The 22,401-nt window shown below is 47.8% G+C and overlaps 1 protein-coding gene across 2 annotated transcripts; it reads right to left on the bottom strand.

Moving 5' to 3' along the window:
• Positions 1 to 80: 80 nt before the first annotated feature.
• Positions 81 to 18,221, bottom strand: OAS2 (2'-5'-oligoadenylate synthetase 2). 2 transcript variants are annotated; one of them, XM_049101690.1, is made up of 12 exons: positions 17,904 to 18,214; positions 16,017 to 16,287; positions 13,810 to 13,988; positions 12,203 to 12,438; positions 11,547 to 11,688; positions 8,301 to 8,474; positions 6,296 to 6,578; positions 4,926 to 5,113; positions 3,637 to 3,875; positions 2,414 to 2,560; positions 1,719 to 1,725; positions 1,149 to 1,238 (listed from the first exon to the last, which is right to left on the bottom strand). In XM_049101690.1, exons 1-12 carry the CDS (start codon positions 18,078 to 18,080, stop codon positions 1,149 to 1,151), a joined length of 2,133 nt encoding a protein of 710 aa, XP_048957647.1. In that variant the 5' UTR covers positions 18,081 to 18,214. The 2 variants fall into 2 exon arrangements, with proteins under 2 accessions (XP_048957646.1, XP_048957647.1); XM_049101689.1 differs by having other exon boundaries at positions 81 to 2,560; positions 17,904 to 18,221.
• Positions 18,222 to 22,401: the final 4,180 nt, after the last annotated feature.

The raw sequence follows: 22,401 nt of genomic DNA, 5'->3' as shown, positions 1-22,401 counted from the left end.
GCGCCTCCTTCCCCATGGAGTTAGGATGCATCATCTTCACAATGCACTGCTATGTTCACCAACCAGGAAGCTTTCCAAGCTTTATTGTCCACAGAAATTTATTGGGGTTTCATTACAAAGGCATGATTAATTAAATCATTGGCCATGAGCTTGAACTCAATCTCCAGCCCTCTCTCCTCTTGGGAGGTTAGGGGGGATGGGGCTGAAAGTTTCAATCCTCTCATCACATGCCTGGCATTGCTGGCATGACCAATCTCTCCTTTGAAACGCTGCCCAAAACTCGTTAGCATAAACTCAGGGATGGTTGGAAGGGGCTCCCTATGAATGCAAAAGACTCTCCTATCGGGAAATTCCAAGTGGTTCTAAAGCTCTGTGCCAGGAGCTGGGGACAAATGACTAGATACATTATTATATGACAGTTGGTATAGTGGTATATGGGGTAGCATTAAAACTATAAGTGGATATTTGAGGTTAAAATGCTTAGACATTCAAGTATCTGTGAAACTAAAACCAGAGCATAAAGTCTTGAGATTTGGCAAGAAGACACTCATGGTTGGGGGCAGGGGGATCGGTAGACTCAGAAGGAAAGACAATAGGTTATTATGTATGTAAGGTGACAGTTATAATCCAAGCCTTTGGAGAGTTTAAAGGGCTAAGAAGACTGTTGGCTTGCCACTGGCTGGGAGACTTTCAATTCAGCAGGTGCAGACAGGGTTTTGTGTGCAGAGGGAAACAGACAGGAGGCAGGCAAGGTGGAGGAGCATAAGAGCAAGATCATGGAATTATAAGAACCAAGGAGCAGGTAAAGGGCATCCCTTTGGGAATACGGAGAGCTCCCTCTGCTAAGGCTTGAAGGAAAAGGAAGGAGCTAATTGGAAAACACACAGTAGTTGACAGCAATATGGTGCCCAAGAAGCTGGATGAAAGCAGATATTTTTGGTAAGGTGGGTCACTTGCAGGGTGAGTGTTCAGCAGGGTGACACGAGAAAGTACGTGATGGTCTTGACTTCAAGAGGGGTCGAAGAAGCGAGGGAAGGAGTAGTGGAGATTGTCAAGGGAAGAGTGGAACTGGTGGTGCTTCTTATACAGCGAATTGATTCTTTAAAAAGCAGCTGCCAGATGACCTCTAGAAGTCTCTTCTAACATGATCATTCCAGGATTCTATGACTGTTGAGTGAGAACATCTCATTGACAATAGGATACATCCCAATTCCACAACTTCCTGGTGTCTGCACTGTCTAGAGAGAAAGAAATAGATGTGCGAGAATAATAACTGCCTAAGCAGTTTAAAACACTGGTTAAAAGAGCCAGAAAAAAAAAGAAAGAAGTGTATCTGAGAGGGTTAGTGTTACCAGAGACAATTTTTGGGATACTGGTTATAGTGCAGATCTTGACAACTAAAGCCAACTCCAGAGTTGAGTGGTTCTTCTAAAGCTGGGTTCTCACCTGGGGGCAATTTTGCTCTCCATGGGACAAGAGGCAATGTCTTGAGACATTTTTAATCGTCACAACTGGGTGGCATCTAGAGGTTAGATTTGGGATGCTGTTCAACACCCTACAATGTACAGGTTAGCATCCCCCCCTCCCCGCCCCAACAGAATTATCTGGTCCAAATGTCAGTAGTTGCTGAGGCTGAGAAAACCTGCTTTGAAAGAACCCCGAGAAAGAGTCTGGTGGCAGGTGTCTTGGTAGGAGGTGGAGCTTTGGACCGGTGTGACGGACACTCTTGGTCAGCTGACCCAACCTCTATTCGCAATGAAGGACCACCCCCCTCCCCAGTTTTTGGAGTCACTGTTATGGGGAGCCACATGACCATTCTAGGCAATGAAATGCAAGAGAATTTGCTGGATGAGGCTTCTAATAAGATACCCCGGGTAAGTATCATCCCCTTTGCTGTTCTTCCTGCCTGGACCGAAGCCTGCCACCTGGAAGTGCAGAACCAACAAAACTAAAATCAACAAATGAAGAAGGTGGAGCCAGAAAGAGCTAGTGATGCCCCAGGGGACATTTGGCAATGTCTGCAGGCATTTTTGGTGGTCCCAATGGTGGATACTCTAGTGGATAGACACAAGGGATGCTGCTCAGCATCCTATACTGCCCAGGACAGCCCTCGGCCCAAAGAGCTCTCCAACCCCTAGATGCCAAGTGTGCCACAGTGGAAAAATCCTGCTTGTAGAGAAAGCACAGTGGAGCTGTTGCCTGAGTCCTAGATCACCTGCCTTAGGATTTCTTGCAATGGGAATTAAAAAAAAAAAAAAAAAACACCTGTTTTGTTTTATTCTCAGCTCCTGAGTTGGGCTGTTATTTGAGACTGAATGAATTCCAAGTTGCTACAGCAGGAGAAGCTCTTGATTTTAGCTTGTCACAGGGTAATCTCCAGGGGAAACTTTCTTTAGATTATTCTTACTGGCACTTCCAGGATTGCACGGGATATCCAGTTCCATCTTTGAAACAGAAGGAGGACAACCATTCGGTAGCGTCTTTTGCTAGGAGATGCCAACACCATCGGTCCCCTCCACCCACGTCACCAGTAGGTTCAGCTGGATCCAAGATCACGGGCCTAAAGGAGTCAGAAGCATTACATGCTTTTTAAAACCAGTGGCCTCAGAATCGGGGGCCCAGTCTACTCTTAGCCCTAAGACAATGTGTCCTATGTTTTAGATGCCGGTGATTCAAATGTACTGATACAGCTCAAAGTGATTTTCTCGAATTCAATTATATTTGTCAATAGTATTTCGAAAGCTGTTAATTATCATACACAGGACAGCATAATATAAAGCTCTCCTTCCTGTTAGGTCAGCTGAACGATGCTGCAGAATTTAATCAACTGTAAGGTCACGTGGGTCACGCCCATGGTAGCCAGCCCATGGTAGCTTGTTCTGGCTTTCTTCTCCCCTATTCTTTCTCAAATCTTTTTTTCTTTCCTCTCTTTCCTTTTGTTTCCTTTGGTTTTTGTGCTTTGCCGGGAGCACTGAATAGACATAGTAAGATTCCCTGCTGTTCTTGAAGGATAGCATTTTTGTGGGTGCGGGATGCAGGTCTGAAAGGGTAGATAAAATCTGATCTAATAAAACTCCCATAGGATGAATTAACCTTGAAGGAATGGTAGCATTATTTCTCAGGGACATACTTCTGACCCCTACACCTCTAAGATCTGCTAACCAATCTATGCTTTTCCCTCCAACCTAGGAAGATGGAAGCGACCACCCAGGGACCTGTACCTTGATCCTTCCTTCTCTCTTCCTCCTGGATTACATTCTCTCCCACCCTACCCCTGGCTCAGGATTTCCTCTTCAGAGACTATGGGAGGTTCTGGTGGTTGGCACCCTTCCATCCTTACCCACTGCCCTCCTCAGTTTCACGTGGGGAGTAAAGAATCACGACCCCATAGGGGAGAACCCAGGTCATTGGAATAGCGCTGGAGGGAATCAGGTTAAGAAAAGGAGGCAGGGGGCGCCTCGGTGGCTCAGGTGGCTTCCTTCAGCTCAGGTCATGATCTCAGGGTCCTGGAATCAAGTCCCACATCGGGCTCCCTACTTAGCAGGGAGTCTGCTTCTCCTTCCCCTCCACCTCTCTCAAATAATTAAATAAAATCTTAAAAAAAAAAAAAAAAGGAGAGGGCAGGGTTTAGGGCACCTGGTTTTCTGGATCTGGGTCAGTAGGAAGTTCCTCACAGTCTCATCCTCAAAGTTGTAATTGACTGTCCAGAAGACACAGAGCTGCTGATATTTTGTGACCAACTCAAGGACCGTCCGGAAACCTTCTGCAGTGTCGAAATTCTCTGCCCCACTCCCCTGCTCCCAGGCGTAGATGGTGAGCAGCTCCAAGGCGTACTTTGGGGGCAGAGACCCCTTTTTCTTCAGTTTCCTTTCACACTGAGGGAAGAAGGGAACGTCAGACAATACTAGTGAAAGCAGGGAGGTGCAGTGAGATTAAAGAGCCCTGCAGAGAGGCCATACATTCATGGCCTCTGGGGCCACAGCAGGGCAACTGAGTCACGGGACACAGTGCTGATGGGACTGGTCTGTGGGAAGTCTGAGCAGGGCAGCCTGATAGGTGCTCGCTTAGCAGCATGCAGATTTCTGGGTCGGGCTTCGGCCACATATGATTCCCTAGAGTTATAATATAATACAGTGACCACTTACAAAACACCTACTGTGTGTTGACTGTGGAGACAGACATTTTACGTGGCATTTATAATCCTAATTCTTAACCCCAGCAAGCAGGCATAAATCAACGTTTCTGACGAAGACAGGAGCCGTGGGGTGGGGAAGTGACTCGCTCAAGGTCACACTGTAGCCCCAAGCCCTCTGAGCACCCTGGGGCTGGGGGGTACCTACAGCCATCTCTCTGAGTTTCTGGGATGGAAACCACAGAGCTCAAGGAGCTGTACCCAAGAAGGAGACATCTCAGCAAAGAGCTGATGCTGTGCTAGACGTCGGCCGTCATGGAAATACTCAGAAGCTCCCCTGCATGCAAGAAAGTGATGGAAGCGAAGGGAGGCTAACCATTATAGAAAATGACCCTGCCTGTAGCTTCACCTTGTCTTCAAGGATGGCACCTGCATGTACTACATGTGGGGGCCGAGCAAGAGGTAAGCCATGCTGGTGACCTGTGGGCATGTGATCCTAATCTCCCCCACCCTTTGTAGGAAGAATAACTGGGATTCCTAGGTGTCAGAGCAAAGACAAAATAAACCATACATGGCAGCTTTGATGGTAGGGGGTGCTCTGTACACCACCCAGCTTAATGGGGTTGGTGATAACTCCACAGCGATGTGCAGGATTAGTGGACAGATTCATGAAAGTGGGTCAGCCCCCAGCATTTAAGAGTGTGGGTAAAGGAAGGACTTGGTGAGTCCCGGGTGAATGGTCACAGCACAGGATAAAAACAATTCTAGATACCTGCAACAAGAGCGATCATACCTGTTTGTACCAGTGCTTCACCAGACGAATTAAATCCTTCACTTTGGTGGGCCGGGAGGCCACAAAGCTGCATTGCAGCTCCGTGAAACAGGTGGAAAACTCTCCTCCCTCAGCATTTGAGGATTTATACAGATTGATGAGCTCAGTGTAGATCTTGGGGCTGGGTGGGGAGCCAGAATTCACCTGACCTAGTATGGGGGAGACATTTAGTTTATGCTTTAATTATGTATAAAAGTAACCATTTTCAAACATTTTTGACCACTAATTCTGGGAAATGACTTTGAATTCTATTAGTATATTTGGATTTTTGCTGTCTAAGATACTGGAAGCATCACCAGAGTGATGAGATATTTTTAAAAACTATGTGGTCTATAGGAATATTGGTGCTATTATTAAGGTTAATTATCTAGATTTGTACAGGCCGGTACTATAGCCACCAAACAATGTGGTTATTTGCATTCAAATTAACTGAGGGAAATTAAATTAAAAATTTAGTTCTGCAGTCCCACTAGCCACATTTCAAGCTCTCAGTAGATATAGAACATTTCCATTATCACAGAAAGACTTTTTAGACAGCACTGATTGGGAGTTTGCTAACTATGGCCAATAGGCCAAGGTGGCCCACTTCTTGTTTTTGTAAATAAAGTTTTATTGGAACACTGCCATGCTCCTTTGTTCATGTATTGTCTATGGCTGCTTTCAGGGTACAATGGCAGAGTTGAGTGGGTGTAACAGGTACTACACAGTCCTCAAAGCTGAAAATACTTGCTACTTTACCTTTAAAAAAAATAGCCAAAAAAAAAAAATAGCCAACTCCTAATCTATACTGTTATTTCCTCTCTAGAGACACTAATAACCATTCAGAGGGAAGGTATCACAGTCTTCTTGATTCTGATTTGAAAAATGCCTAAAATAGCCTTGGTTCCTTTTGCTACAACATTATGGATCTGTCATTCATGAACTGAATTTCCAAAGCAGATTGAAGGCCCCAGATTTCCTGTCTTTGCCCTAGAATTCTTCCCAGGCTGTTCTTTAATTTCACTAATACTTGTGGCATTTTATCTATAAATGTGTACAGAATTCCTGTGTACCCCATTCTTTAATAGGTATTGTGAGCGATATCACAGGAAGATAAGAATATAAGGAATATAAGGAATGTGGTCCTGGCCATCCTCTGGATACTTAGGTAAGAGAGGACATGTGAACACGTCTACAGGTCTAAAGGACTGCTGCCATTACTCGTGCCACCTGCTGGGGGCACTAGATCTACAAGCCATTACTAGGTCATGTGGCTTTCCTTCCACCTGCCTTGCCCCATCAAGGCAGAACCATGTCTTCCTCCTCCAGGAGCTAAGGTCTGGGGTTCTCACCGAGCACATTAAATGCAGGCAACACATCAAAGTTCACACTTTCGTTGAGCACTTTGGATTTCAAAGAGAAGCTCAGCACCCTGGGAGCCTTCCATTTTGAAATCTCAAACTTCACTGCAAACTCTTTCTCCTGCTGACAGGCTACTAGCTGTTTATGGATTTCCTTGATGATACGGCATCTCTCGTTTTTTTGGGAGGTGTAACTTTTAAGCGAGTCTGGGAACACGACGAGGTCGGCATCGGAGCCAGTCTTCAGAGCTGTGCCTTTGCCGGTCGACCCTCCCTGGTGAAGAAAGACAAGCTGAGATCCAGCATTTTCTAGATCCTGAGCCCCTTACCTCCAAGGGCTGGCAGAAGTGGGCTAATTAATGATGTTGCCAAGGGTCGTTCCAGGTTAGGGTCCAGTTAGGGCTGAATCCAAAGCAGAGCGTTCAACTTTTCAAACAAGTAGTTTGGTTTGAGAAAGGTTTTCTCATGCCCCTTGATGAGCTTATTGACATACAAACAACTGAGAGGGCTAGTTATAAATTACCCACATCTCCAGTCAACTTCCTAAAGATTCCTCCCTAACAGCATTTAGCTTTGTATGAATTCCTGTGACCTGAGAGAAATCAAACTGGATGCGATCATTGCATTAGAAGTTCCTCATCTGTTCCCTGATTTTTTAAAAAAGATTTTATTTATTTATTCATGAGAGACACAGAAAGAGAGAGAGGAGAGAGAGAGAAAAAGACAGAGAGAGAGAGAGGCAGAGACACAGGCAGAGGGAGAAGCAGGCTCCATGCAGGGAGCCCGATGTGGGACTCGATCCCGGGACTCCAGGATCATGCCCTGAGCCAAAGACAGACACTCAAGCCACTGAGCCACCCAGGTGCCCCTGTCCCCTGATTCATGTTTCCTCTTGCAAGCTGGGGGTCACGGGATGAATATTCATAATTTAGGTGGGGCTCTGCAAACTTTCTGTAAGGAGTCAGATAGTAAATGTGGGCTATATGTGTCCCTGCCACATAGGCTTCTTCACTTCCTCCTCCCTTCCTCATTCTCTTCCTCCTTACCTTTCTGCTCTAACAACTCTGTTAGGCACAACTCCTTAGCTGACAGGCTTCTTTGAGGGCAAACTGGGGAGAAGCCAGCTGCCCCACAGAGAACAATCCCAGTGCCTGATGCGGGGCACACCCCTTAGACTTGCTGCCCTCGTTCCTTCAAAAAGCTCACTCGATTTTTATAGAGAACACATCTGTTTTACCCATGGTCAGGAAATGCCTGGCAGCAGGTTAGAGGCGAGGGGAGGGTGTTATGTTCCCTGTATACAGATGCTCAAACCCGCTTCATTCATGCAGCTGCTTTGTGAGTGTTGACCTTTGCTGGCCAACAGATGTAGGAAGTGTGTCACCCCATGGATAAGAATCACCGTATCTGATGAATCTCTAGTTCAGTTGATGAGACTTATCATGCTGTGGTCATTAAAACATGAAAGAGGTCATTTTTTTGGCTCAGTACACACTGAGCTTGGAACTGGTAGTGGTTTGAATGGTAGCACCTCCAATAGATCTGCCGGGAACTCAAGAACCTAACTTAGCTCAACAAAGGGTCTTTGTAGATGTAATTGAGTGAGGGGTCTGGGGACCCTAAATCCAATGGCAAATGTCCTTAGAAGACAAAAGAAAGAAGAGGAGACCTGCAGGGGAGAGGTGATGGGGAGACAGAGGCAGAGACGGGAGAGCTGTAGGTCCAGGCCAAGGCCACTAAGGGCCACAGCAGCCCCAGGAAGCTCATACAGGGCCACAGGTATGTTGTCAATGAAGGAAGCAGTGAGCAAGCACCTCTCCCCGCCCCGTGGAGAGCTGGGGTTCTGGGTGCCCATCTCACCTGCTCCCCCCCCTCACTCCCTCATCCCTCGCCCTCTGCTCTACATCCGGGGGCAGAGCCAGGCACTGCAGAGGAGCTCCTGGGACCCCTTTGCTCCCTGCCCGTAAGACCCTGTAGGAGAAAGGCCAGTGCTCACCTTGACGGTCTTCTGAACCTTTGTAGCTGAATGTTGGAAGCAATTTTTTTGAAGGAATTTACAGATGAAGTCAACAGCTACCGCGATTTGGCCTAGGAAGTTTTTGTTGGGCTGTAGAAAGTCCTTGATAAACTTATCTAGAAGATGGCCCGGGGTTGCGTACAGCGGCGCTGGCTGGGAAGGCAGAAGAACACTCAGCACTGGCACCACACACCGTGAGAACATACCGGAGAGGTAGGGTAGTGCCCAAGACCCTCCCCCCCCAAAACGAATCTTGTGAACTGTTCCTTCCTCCCCCCAGGAGAGATCTGACCCCCCCACCACCACCCCCGACTGGAAGCTGTTCTGGGTGTGGCACTGCCTTCTGTGGCCCGTCCCTTTTAACCTCAGAGGCTCCCTTTGTCTCCCATTGGCGGCAGGGACTGCTGCAATGATCACACGCGCATGCCCTCTCAGGCTTTATCAGCTTCTGTTGCACACACATGCCTGAGGAGATTGTTTTCCTAGGGCTGCCCTAACAACACCCTTCCCCCACCCCGGGGTCGGGGGCTTCCAAGAGCAGAAATGTATTCTCTCACCGTTCTAGAGACTAGAGGTCTGTGCTCAAAGCGTCAGCAGGGCCAGGCGCTCTCTGGAGGCTCTAGGGGAGGAGCCTTCCTTGGCCCTTCCAGCCTCCGGAGGCTCCAGCAATTCCTAGTCCTCTTGGGCTTGGAGACACGTCACTCTGGTCACTGACTGTCGTTACACAGTCTATTCTCCCCACTGTGTGTGTCTGCGTGCTTTCTTATGAGGACACCAGCCACTGGAGTCAGCTCCTGCTAATCCAGGATGACCTCATCTTAACTAATGACACCTGCAAAGACCCGACTTCTAAAAGAGGTCACATTCTGAGGATCCAGGTGAACATGAGGGAGGCCGGAGCATCAGGGTTATGTAGAGAGATTGAGGGCTAGAAGCGTTAAAGCAAATTAGATTTGTGTTATTTTCAGCCTTGAAATTTGTGGTTTTCTTTCCTTTTCCTTTTCTTTCTTTCTTTCTTTCCCTCCTTCCCTTCCTCTTTTCCTCCTACTTTCCCCCCTTCCTTCCTTCCTTCTTTCCCTCCTTCCTTCCTCCCTTCCTTCCAGTGCTAAGAGGAAATAAACATGATGTTCTGTATAAACACTGTCCTTTTGCTGGTGAGGACAGACAAGATGAGCAGGGGCAGGGTGGTCAGCTTGAAAGTTGAGGTCAACCTTGGCTGCCTCCAGATATTCTTAGGGAAACTCACAGTTGCTTGAAGCAAATTCATGGCCAGTACTGTCCTTTGCACAGGGCTGAGTATGGGGGAGGGGGGCGCGTGTTCACGTATATGTGCCCTCCAGCGTCCAGATGCCCTGATGCAGCAGTTTATGGGCCTGAATCCCCTCTGATAGCTCTCTCTCTTGAGAGGAATGGCCTCCTAGTTCTGGAAACAGAGGCCGATTGGGTAGAAAACAAGAAGAGCAAAACCTAGCATCAAAAGTTGGCTTAGATGCATGAGAACTAAATGCAGTGTGGGCTCCTAGGCTGGGGAAAGCTGGCTATCGAAAACATTCTTTGGGGATGCCTGTGTGGCTCAATGGTTGAGCACCTGCCTTTGGCTCAGGTTGTGATCCCAGGGTCCCGGGATCGAGTCCCACATCGGGCTCCCTATAGGGAGTCTGCTTCTCCCTCTGCCTATGTCTCTGCCTATCTCTCATGAATAAATAAATACAATCCTAAAAAAATTATTCAGATAATTGGCAAGATCTGGAAATGGACTATAGCTGGGTGGTAATAATATATTCATCTTAATTTCTGGAATTCGATCATTACGTGTGGTTAGCTAAGAGAACGTCCTTATCTGGCAGCCGACTCCAAAGGCTCAGTATAAACAAGATACACAACATTGATGATGATGATGATAATGATAAGTGTGTGCGCTCACACACACATATAGAACACAGCTAAAGTGGTCAAAGGTTAAACATTTGGGCATCCAGGCAGATATAGGGGCTCACTGAACAAGTTTTACAATTTTTCTATATGTTTGAAAGGTTTCAGGATAAAGTTGGGGGGAGGGTAGAAATATTTTTTAAAAATCTGCTTTAGGAAACCTGGAAAATTGAGGTCAGGGAGCAAAGACCAGAGTCCAGTGAAAGTCAGGACAAGGAGTGTCCAGAAGGACACCACGTTCCTTCTGGATCCAGGCGGGAGCTCCCCATCCAAAAGGTCCTTCCCATCCACGGTCCCAGGCATTTGGGAAACTCATTTACATCTCCCGTCTTTGCTCAGTTGGCCCTCAATGTGCTATGCCCAACAGAATGTAGATCCAAGCCTACCACACCTTGGATGTAAATTAGTCCCATGTCTGTTAAAGGTGGAATTTGGTTGATCTATGTGGCCTCAAAAGACACCTTTGTCCTACTGCCACCTCATGACCCCCAGAAAATGGAACGGATTCAGTGGCCTAGACTGATAATGTCCTCGTTGGATCGTCCTTCTCCAATAAGCTCTGGGAGCGCAGGGGCATTCTGTGGGGGTAGATTTGCTTCCCCTGTTTGGGCAGAGGGCGGCTGCCCTGCACTCACTGGCACTCTGCTCAGTGTGTCCGTCACCGCCAATCCACCTGCTTTCTCTCCTGCAGCAGTTAATTGAAATCTGCTGGTGCCCTTCTCTCTTTGTTCAGTTTTGCTCTTTACCATCATTTAAACAGAAAAAGGTGGCCCATCATGGTGTGTTATCAATGGAATTATGTCCTGCTAAAAGATATGTTGAAGTCCCAACCTCTGATACCTGTGATTGTGACCTTATTTGGACTTAGGGTCTCATATGAGGTAATCGAAGTGAAGATGAGGTAAGCACTAGCTGGGTTAAGCACTAATCCAATAGGACTGGTGTCCTTATAGGAAGAGGAGGGAGACACAGACATGCAAGGAAGGCATTGCGAAGACACAGCACAGGAGTCCATGTGGCAACAGAGGCAGAGATGAGGGAGGGACGTGGCCACAAGCCAAGAGCACCAGCAAGCACCAGAAGCAAGGAAGGATTCTTCCTGGAGCCTCCAGAGGAGCACAGGCTTGCCTACACTTTGACCTTGGACTTCTGTCAGCCACCAGTGTATGACACTTTGTCACAGCAACCCTAGGAAATCTACACATGGTGCTCTTGGGTAAGACTGCAGTCTGGGTGTCAGGACACCCCCCTCCCCCCAGCATGACATGAGCTGTACTTGTAAAGCTCTCTTACCAGAACATTCCATGAGGGTCCAGGTGACTCATTCGGGCTGAGAGCAGACAACCAGCTCTGAGCTTCTTGCTTTAGCAGTTGCCAAGATGCGTTATCTTTGCTCACATTATTGGTTGGGTCAGTTGGATCCAAGATTACTGGCCTGCAAATTCCATTAGATTAAAAAATCAGTAGAGCTGCATGTGGAAGAAGAAATCCATGTTGGGGAAAGAGGACTGGAGGAGGAGGGTGTCTGGTAATCTGGACTCGAGAGCCCGCGTTTCCTTTCGGTTGCTCAGGTGCTTTGTCTGAGATGTCTAGACCCTCTGCTCCTGCCCTCTCTGCTTTGTCTGAGATGTCTAGACCCTCTGCTCCTGCCCTCTCTGCTTTGCAGTTATGTTAATAACATAATAAAATGGCTAGCCCCTTCCTTCTACAAGAGGAAGCACCTGGCCAGTGTTTTGGGGACAAAATATGGTGATGGTCTGAAATGTGAAAAGCATTGGTCAGGCTCTCCTCTTTCAGACACACCCCATTTTGCTTGCCTCGCCACCGCTGCTGGCATTTTTTTGGTGCATCCCTGGCTGGGGAGGATGGGACTGAGCCCTCATTCTAAGGGGTACAGCCTGGCTTGCAGACAAACAGATAAAGAGAGAGGGTGGAGAGAAGCTTGGTACCTCGACGACCGGAGCTGGCTCAGCAGAATATTCCGGACAGTCTCATTCTCAAAGTTGTAGTTGACTATCCAATAGACACACAGCTGCTCCTGCTGTCTGATTAGCCCCAGGACAGTTCTGATGCCTTCGGCGATGTCAAAGTTTTCTGCTCCGCACCCCTGTTCCCAGGCATAGACTGTCAGGAGCTCTAGGGCATACATGGTCAGCAGAGGTGAACCTTTCAGCTTTTCCTGGCACTGTGGGAGAAGAGACAGGCTGTGGCTGATCTGGGGACCCAGTTCCCCCTGTGCCAGGGGCCTGAAATCAAGGAATCAGAAGTCTATAGGAAGTCACCATCTCCCACCAGTGACTAAAATGAAGCCATGCCTAAAATTCGATGGATTTTAGTATCAAGTGTTGGCAAGGATGTGGAGCACCTGAAACTGTCTTATGTTGCTGATGGGAGGGTCATTAGGTACAACTATTTGAGAAAACTAATGTTGGCAGTACTTCCTAAAGTTAAATATATGTATTATTATATATATTTAATATACTATATATATTATGTGATGACATATAATGCTTTATGTACTATATAATATCGTATATAGTCTGCATATGAATTTATTATGTACACATTTTTGCATACATAATATCACAATATATGTAACTATATATACACACATATCCTATTCCTTATAACCCAGGACTCCCACTCCTGCATATTTACCCAAGAGAAGTGAGTGCTTAAATTCACAAAAAGACAAGTAGGGGAATATCCATAGTAACCTAATTTGTAATAGCCCCAGTTTGGAAATGATCCAAATGTCCATTAGCAGAATGGATAACTGTGTGGTATATCAAGACAACAGAATCCTACAGAACAACAAAACACCACAACTACGTTCAAAAAGAGAGATCTCTTAGATGTCACTTTGAGCAAAAGATGCAGCATACGTATGGTACCATTCCATTGATTTCAAGTTCAGAAACGAGCAGAACTGATTTGTGGTGACAGACATTAGGACATTGGTCATTTAGGGGGAGTATTAACAGGGAAGGGGCTTGAAGCAGCTGCCAGATGCAGGAAAGGTGCCCTATTTTGATCTGGATGTTGCTAAAAAGGATATAAAAGTGCATGGACCTGGGGGGACCTGGGTGGCTCAGTTGGTTAAGCATCTGATGCTCATTTTTAAAAATTTTTAAAAAAGATTTTATTTATTTATTCATGAGAGTCACACAGAGAGAGGCAGAGACACAGGCAGAGGGAGAAGCAGGCTCCCTGCAAGGAGTCCAATGTGGAACTGGATCCCAGGACCCCAGGATCACACCTGAACCAAAGGCAGACACTCAACCACTGAATCACCCAGGTGCCCCAGCATGTGACTCTTGATTTGAGCTCAAGTCATGATCTCAGGGTCCTGGGATGGAGCTCTGTGCTCAGTGGGGAGTCTGCTTGAGAGTCTCTCTCTCTCCCTCTACCCCTCTCCCCACCTTTCTCAATAAATAAAATCTTCACAAAAAATGCATTGATCTCTGTACTTAAGAGTGTTTTACTTTGCTGGATATGGATGATCTCGGTTAAAAGGAATTGGACGACAGCACTAGATCCGTCATTTGAAAATTACCTGTTGGTACCAATACTTCACCAAGAGGATCAAATCCTTCAGTTTCCTGGGATATTTGTGAAAAAACTTCTGCTGTAGTTCTGTGAAGCAGATGGAAAACTCGCCGGGGTGGGCTTTTGTCATGTCCAAGGCTCTTTTGAGCTCTCGATAGATCTGGGAGCTGGGCTTCTCGCTTAAGCCTGGTGCGAAAGAGAGATGTAGAATCTGTGGTGTGTGGGTGGCCTGCTCTCAGTGAGCCAACTGTGCTGTGGCCTGACAGCACACCTGGGCTACTTCATCTGCAAGAGAACCGGTGCGTTCACCTAAAAGGTGAGGGGTGGCTTGCCTCGCTTGATAATAAAATGACTATCGTGAAAATGGCACGGTGGTGGCCCACGACAAGATCAGCAGAAAGTGAAGGATGGAAAACACAATTATAAATGAGGAAGGGGCGGGGCGCCTGGGTGGCTCAGTGGTTGAGTGTCTACCTTTGGCTCAGGACATGATCCTGGGGTCCTGGGATCAAGTCCCACATCAGGCTCCCTGCAGGGGGCCTCCTCCCTCTGCGTGTGTCTCAGCCTCTCTCTCTCTGTGTCTTTCATGAATAAATAAGTAAAATCTTTAAAAAAATAAATAAATAAACAAATGAGGAAGGGGAAGTTCCAAATTAGTAGGGAAAGAGGGCTTCTTTAACAAAGGGTATTGGGACAGCTGGCATATACCTGGAAGGAAATAGGGTTTATACACTGCATAGAATATATTCTGCTATTGAGCCCAGCTGGTGAATGTTGTTCCAGAGAGTCAAGGGTACAGGGACTCTGAGGGGGCGGTAAGGTGAAGGTAAGGTAAAGGCAGGGTGCTGGAGGCCAGCAGGTGGTCACAGGCCCCCCCAGAACTGGACCCTGCAATGCCAGGTAGTGGTTTTCAAACTGGCGGGCCAGTCAGAATCCTGCTGCACTGCTAATGTGGAGCATGGGCTCAGGAGCCTCTCAAGGCCACCCTAGCTCTGCAGGAGGTCTGATACCCAAGTGGAGGGGGCTCAGGCCCCTCTTTTTTAGAGGTAATGCTGATACCCATATTAGTTTGAGAACCACTGGTGAGGGAGTGAAGAAGCAGATGCCAGGGAGGGGAGGGATGTCAATAGGTCACAGAATTTCACCAGGATTCCCACTCTTGCTAGCTGAGCTCCACTGTTTACAAGCACATTTTAAAAACACATAAACGACCACCGAAGCCAGTCGCCAGCTTGTTCCTTTCATTCACTCGGACAGATACTTAAGAATTCCCCCCAGTAGGTTGCTTTTCTCAGAAAGCAATCCTCATTGCGTCCTTGCCCAGGGGGCTCTCGGTTAGGAATGCGCGGTTCTCGCGCCATCTGGTGGCAACTTCTGGCTACCACGTGCGAGAAAGAGCGGGTTTCTCGTTTTCACACCATCCTTGCATGTTGGGGTGAACCCAGCAGAGGGCGCTCTGGCCCAGTCTCCAGCCACCATTCTCTCGAACAAGAGAGAAAATAGGATTTCCTAAGAATTCTGAGTCACATGGGATCTCTTCACTTTGACCCAGCCCTTGTTTGAGGTAGTTCTTATCATCCTTAAGGTCCTGTAAAGCAGCCATTTCGAGGCTGATCTTAGAGTTGGCCAAAGCGGCTAAGCGGTGGGACCAGGACAGGAACTGAGGGCTGCCCACCTTCCAAACTGGGGCACTTTTCTCTAAGTTGGTTGTCTGCCTGTGCATGTGAGTCACTGAGCTGTGTGTGTGTTATCTTAAAGGCGTCCTGCCTTGGGGTTTAGAAGATCTGGGCTTTTATTCTAGGTCTTTTATTTTATTTTTAAAGATTTTATTTATTTATTCATGAGACACAGGGAGAGAGGCAGAGACACAGGCAGAGGGAGAAGCAGGCTCCCTGCGGGAGCCCCATGCGGAACTCCATCCCGGGACCCTGGGATCACACCCTGAGCCGAAGGCAGATGCTCAACCAATGGCCTCCCAGGCATCCCTTATTCTAGGGCTTTTAGAACTGGGTGTGTGAAGAGAGTACGCCTAGCGCAGGAGGGACCTCCTCTCTTGAAGGTATGTGGTCCCTGGCTTTGGGCCATACCAGTGGTGTCTGAACCATCCCCGGCCTAGAGGGCCCACATAGCTGTCTGCTGCCCCTTTCTTTGGCTTTGCTGTCTCGACACACCTCTCCAGACCAGTGCCCTGCACACACCCAGGAGCAAACTCACCCAGAGCATTGTAGGCAGGCAGCACCTTAAAAGTGATGCTCTGCCATTTTGTGGACAGCTGGAAGATGAGCCCATCTCTGAACCTCTGGACCTCCATTTTGGCCGGCAGCTTCATGGCGAGCTGACAGGCTTTCAGAAGCTGCCAGATCTTGTTGAGGATTTTATCTTGGCTTCTTTTCTGATCTTGGAACTGCTCAAGGTCACTGACAAAGATGACAATCATCCCATCTGAGTTGCCCCTCAACACTGTTTTCCTGCCATAGGAGCCACCCTGCCAGTGACAGAGATGCAGATGTGAGACTCTGGAGCCTTTGGGGGTCCCCCAATGCCCCAGCAAGCAGTAGTATTTCTCAAATCAAGCAAAAGCCACAAATGTCACCATAGTCTTTAAAAACTGAGTGGCAGGAAGCCATTTGTCCATCCGAAGACCTGAATCAGGATGCCCACTGTAGCACTTTTCATACAAGCCTCTGACTGGAGGCAGCTCAAATGGCCCTCAGCAGTGGCATGGACAAACGCGGTGTACTCGCACACTGAATACTATCCAGCGTCGAAAGGATAAAGGAATGCTGGCACGCAACAACGTAAACTTCACAGACAGGATGGGGTCAAAGAAACCACACAATAAAGTCACCCCGTGCACGATTTCATTTATATCCGGTGATCAACCTGTCTGGTTTTCCCAGGACAGTCCCAGTTTTAGCACCGAAAGGCCCACGTCTGAGAAAAGCCCTCGGTCTCTGGCAGACCAGGATGGTTGGTCACCCTACAATGACGCAAAGTTAAAAAAAAAAAAGAGGCACAAGGAATCTATGGTGTCAGAGGTCAGGAGAGTTGTTAGGAGGGTTGGTGGGGAGGAACTGGATTGTGGATCGAGAGGCTCTTGGGCGCCAGGAGGCTTTGTTTCTCAATTTGGGCGTAGGTTACACAGGTAGGTTGTTTGCGGCAATCCATCGGGCTGTACATTTAGATCCGTGCCCCTTTCCTAGGTTATATTTTCATTAGGAAAAAGCGAACAGTATCGAGAGGCACGATGGCGTAGTGGTTAAGGGCACATCCTCCCAAGCAGACAATCTGGGCTGAAATTCGAGCTCTGCCTCCAGCTACTAAGTAACTTCCTCCTGCTTCAGGTCCCTCATCTGGGCCAAGGCCCAGGGACACCAAGTGTCCAGGTGTTTCTACTGCTAGGGCTGCTGGGCATGCAGGAGGCGGAGGCCAGGAGGCCTTGGGAGTGCAGGTAAGTAGGGCTCCAGGGCTAGCGAGTGAGTTGAGAGGGGCAGGGGTGCCTCTGACTGCTCCCACCCTAGGATCCTGGCATCTTCCCAGCACCATTTCTTCCCCGAAGGCCCGAAATCTTCAGCCCTGGGATTCCTGCTCCTAGCAGCAAACATTTCTACCTCACGAGAGCCACCCCCTCTTGCCATGGAGAAATCACAGAGCGACCTTTGGGTGGTTTTACTGGATCACCCAGCCTCGGTTTACTCCTCTATAATACGAGGCAGATGGAAACAATAACGGTGAAGAACCGCAGCTCGCTTATTGAGCGCTAACTATGTACCAGGCCCTGTACTAAGAACATTGTATGCTTAAGCCTCATTACAGTTCGAGAGGACTATTACTCCTCTCCCATTTTACAGATTCAGAGACTGAAGCACAGGGGGTTAAAGCAACCTGCCCGGGGGGGTGCACAGCAGTAAAGGCAGAGCTGCTCCTAAACCCCTCCATCGCTTCCGTCGAGGGGGGTTCAAGATGAAGTCTGGTGCACCCAAGGCCTGTCACCCGGAAGGTGCTAGGGACCCTGTCACTCCCCTTCTGGTGGCCATGGAAACTCCTGGCTCCTGGAAGCCCTGATCCCACCCCCCACCCCCACCCCAGCCTTCCACTCACTTGAACCACACTTAGTACGGTGGGGATCTGCTCCGTTTCCTGCAGAGCGGCACAGATGGTGTCCACGGCGTCATCTATCTGTTTCTGGCATTCTCCGTAGGGCCTCAGGGAGTTCTGGATCAATTCGTCCAGCCTCTCTGGCTGCACAGAGTACAGATGCGACCCCCAGATTCCCATTGCTCCTGCCAGAGGCTGTGGTGGCAGCTAACTGAAGAGAGGGAGAGGAGAGGGAGCCACTCCCTTGCCTGGAGCCAGGAAATCAAAACTCATTCAAGAGCCAGGAAACTGCAAATCACAGGGAGAGAGCCTAGAAACCGAAACCCAGAGTGCTCCCGGCTGACTTCCTCAATCTAGATTTCTGCCCACCCCCGCACGGTGGACAGCAGCCTGTCGGCTCCTCCCAGGGCGTCCTTGTGCTCAACCGGATCCTGCAGCTGCCTTAAGGATGCCTGGATAAATGCCAGTGTGTCCTTGAGCACATCGCCAGCTCTATTTGTGCCTCGACTTCCCCATCTGTGAAATGGCATAACAATGGTACTTCTCTCACAGAGTTCCTGTTCGAACGGGGAGGGGGGGAGGAGGATGCTCAGCAAATGCTACCTAAGAAGTTGTTAAGCAAATAATCTTTTTACAGGGGACAGGGGTCATCTTTGGAAGCTCTTTCCCTTTTCCCCCTTGTTAAAAAACAAAATTCAGTGGCGTACATCTGAAGATCTAATTGGCTTTTTTGAATGATTCATAAGTCCGGCAGCATCCCACCTAGCAAGTAGAAAGAGCTCCAAAAGTTGTACTCAGTGGAAGGTTTTTATAGGAAGGAGGGCGGGGCAAGAAGCTATGAAGGGGAAAAGAAAGGACGGGTTCAGGCCAGGACATCTTTTTTGGGCCAAAGGACTGGACAGGCAGGGTTTTTAACCTGCAGATGACATCACTAGTGCTGATGGGGAAATCTCAGGCTGACTCTTCAAAGGTCCCATTCCAGGCATAGGTTAAAATTGTAATTAAGTCTCGGTTTGCTGTCACTGGGTGGAGGTGAGGGGGCAAATGATTCCATGTGGGGCTTGGTTTTTCCTTTTTCACACCCTTGTCTCTGGGGCCAGGGAAGTCAGAGTCTATGGGGCAGTGAGGGGAAAGGGACCCAGAGAGGGGATTGATTTGCTTGGGGACACACGGAAAGGCAAAGATTAAGCCAGGTTCAGGTTTCAGTTCTGCTGCTGGGTGATGTGGGACACAAAGGCAGAGACGAAATTTAATTTAATTTAATTTTAATAAATTTGTTTTAAAAAAGGAAATAAAGTGAGATAACCTTAGAACCCACAGCCCATTGATAAATCCGTGAGGCAGGCTGAGTATAACATTCTCCAGGAAATCCCCAACTGTCTTAAAGTTAACGCTGCCTCTGGCTCCCTAGAAGGAAAAAAACGACCTCAGCCTGACAATAGCCAGGCCTCCAGGATCCTGGGAGTCTTCTTCAGCATACGGAATCCTTTTGGAACGTCCCTTCTCTTTACTTCCCCAACCCCAAAGTATATGGTCAGTTGCCCCTCACAACCCTGGGGCAGCAGCTCTTTCTGCCCAGGGGTCCTGTCCCTGTGCTTTAATAAGACCACCTTTCTGACCAAAGATATCTCAAGAATTCTTTCTTGGCCACCAGCTCTGGACCCCACCAAACACACTAACATTCCAAAACTATATCACTGGGCACGTATAGATCCTAGAGTGGTCCGCAGGAGGGACCTTCTTGCACCCAGTTCCTCAGCCTGCATGTGGATGCTTACGAAGCCCCAGCAGGCACCTACGTGGCCCAGCAAGGATGGGACACAAGCCTAGGAGTGCATAGGCCAGAGGGGAAACAGATGTGCAACTCCATTCAGAACTATATGAAAGTGAAACCCCCTCAGGGCTCCCATCAGCTGCCTCTAACTCTATCCAGCAATAATAAATAATACAGAAGGCAGAAAAAAATCCCTGAAATGTGGGAAGAACAGAGCTCTTCTCCACTGTGATGACTAATTTTGTATGTCAACTTGGCTGGGCCATGGTACCCAGATATTTGGTCGAACATTATTCTAGATCTTTTTGTGAAGGTTTTTTTTTTTTTTTTTCCAGTTGAGATTAACATTTCAATCAGTAGACTTTGAATAAAGCAGAATGCTCTTCATAACTTGGGTGGGCCTCGTAATCAGTTGAAGGCCTTAATAGAAAAAAGACCGACCTCTCCTGAGGAAGAAGAAAATCCACCAGCAGATGGCCTTCAGACTCAAGCTGCAACATCAACTTCTTTCTGCGTCTCCAGCCTCCCCCCTACAAAATTGGGACTTTCTAGCTTCCACAACAGTAAAAGCCAGTTCCTGAAGTGGATCTATACATCCCATTGCTTCTGTTTCTCTGGAGAATCTTAGCTACCACACCCACCTGATAAGGGTCTTTCCTTGTCCTTATGACTGTTCCTGCCACATCTAGAGGTAGGCTGGTCAGGGGGTCAGTAGGCTCCTTTTCTAGGTGAGAATATGAAGGCTCCAAGAGGTGGAAGGTCACACAGCTCATAGGTTGTCTGGCTAGCTTCTAACTCTGCATGACCTAATTCCAAAGTCCATGCTTTATTATTATTTTTAACACATTTTATTTTGAAATAATTTGAAACCCTGAGAAAATGTGGGAGATCAATACAAAGAAATCCCTTATGCCCTTCCCCTCAAATATTTTGCCACACTGGTTCCTCATTTATCTATATGGACATCTAATCGGTATTATTACGGTATTGCTGTTGTTTGAGCGCATGTTGCAGACATTATGCCCTTTTAGTTGAGTTTTTTTTTTTTTTTTAGTTGACTTTATAGGGACAACTGGGTGGCTCAGTGGTTTAGCGTCTGCCTTTGGCTCAAGTTGTAATCCTGGGGTCCTGGGATCAAGTCCCACATCAGGCTCCCTGCAGGGAGCCTGCTTCTCCCTCTGCCTATGTCTCTGCCTCTTTCTGTGTCTCTCATTAATAAATAAATAAAATCTTTTAAAAAATAGGCTTTATATTTTGAAGTAAAATTAAGCAGAAGGCCCAGAGATTTCCCAGAGATCCCCTGCCCTCCCATGCGCAGCCTCCCCCACTATCCACATCCCCCCGGCCCCAAGACTGGAACGTTTGTTAGAACTGATGAATCTTTGACATGTCAAAATCACCAGACCTCTTTCCTCTTAGATACTTCGATAGGTATCCCCTAAGCACATGGATAGCTTGTTGCATAAACACAGAACGGTGATGGTGATGTGGTTTAGGATTTTAACATTGATATAATGTTATCATTTCTTATAGCACATATAAGGAATAGATTCTTAAATTTTTAAAAAAGATTTTATTTATTCATTCATGAGAGACACACAGAGAGAGGCAGAGACATAGACAGAAGGAGAAACAGGCTCCCTGCAGGACTCGATCCCAGGACCCTGGGATCATGACCTGTGCCAAAGGCAGCTACTCAACCACTGAGCCACCCAGGCGTCCTTTATATTAAAATTTTAATAGTTCTCCTAAGTTGATCTTTATAGCCTCCCCCCCACACCCCCCACTCTAGGATCAGATGTTTTCTGGAGTTGTCATGGATCACAGATGGGCTCCCTGGGAAGCACTGAGGAAGGTATGATGTCAATTTGGAGGGAAGTTCCCTGAGTCCTAATTATTGGTCCTTGAAGTATATCTATGGTTCAGATTGAGCACTTCCCTGGTTCGTGGTCCATTTTCGTCTGCTCCTAGGGACACCCTATTTTATCACCAGCTCCTTAACTCTCTGGGGCTCAGAGCCTTCCAGCTACCCCTTGACCCTTCCCCTCACAGTAGAATTGTGTCCACCTAATGGGAGAACGTTGTCTTGTGGCTGCTGTTATTTCAAGGTCCACCATCCCCAGCGCTAGTAGGGGGACCATGATGATGTCTGCTATGGAGGAGGCACCTTGAACTTCTTAGAAATGCTGGGGCGCATACTGGCCTATTCCTCATGGCCTCCATAAAGTTGTCTTCTCTGCTCTTCCATGAGAGATCATTTGATGGGTCTTTTGGCCTTAGGTGGCCTATTACCCCCCCAGGTCCATCTCTCTGACCTTCGAGAAAGACCCCATCTTCCCCCATCCTTCAGACAGTATTGTCATTCGGATCTCACTCAGTGTGGCACTTAAACTTCTTCATTTTTCTAGAAGCTTTGCCAGCGTCAAGCTTGCATCTTCTACTGGGCTCCTGGCCAGCCTATGAAGTCCTGAATTCCAGGAGGGATTTCCAAATCAATAAACTCTTCTTCAACAGCCCCTTGGGATCCCTGTGTGGCTCAGCGGTTTGGCGCCTGCCTTTGGCCCAGGGCGCGATCCTGGAGACCCAGGATCGAATCCCACATCGGGCTCCCGGTGCATGGAGCCTGCTTCTCCCTCTGCCTATGTCTCTACCTCTCTCTCTCTCTCTCTGTGACTATCATAAATAAATTAAAAAAAAAATTAAAAAGAAAACAACAGCCCCTTGATC

The sequence above is a fragment of the Canis lupus genome, chromosome 26 (assembly GCF_003254725.2).
Source record: "Canis lupus dingo isolate Sandy chromosome 26, ASM325472v2, whole genome shotgun sequence".
Classification (NCBI taxonomy): domain Eukaryota; kingdom Metazoa; phylum Chordata; class Mammalia; order Carnivora; family Canidae; genus Canis; species Canis lupus.
The sequence above is the reverse complement of the archived record's forward strand: the minus strand, read 5'-3'. Positions and strand labels throughout refer to the sequence as shown.

Bases quoted from the DNA above. Each gene is read 5' to 3' on its own strand.
- OAS2 (XM_049101690.1), bottom strand. From the start codon at position 18,080: ATGGGAATCTGGGGGTCGCATCTGTACTCTGTGCAGCCAGAGAGGCTG. The intron at 8,475-11,546 runs GTAAGAGAGCTT...CTGCCTTCCCAG, and splicing joins GACCCTCATGGAATGTTCTG to CCAGCGCCGCTGTACGCAAC. The intron at 5,114-6,295 runs GTGAGAACCCCA...CCCCCATACTAG, and splicing joins GCCTGCATTTAATGTGCTCG to GTCAGGTGAATTCTGGCTCC.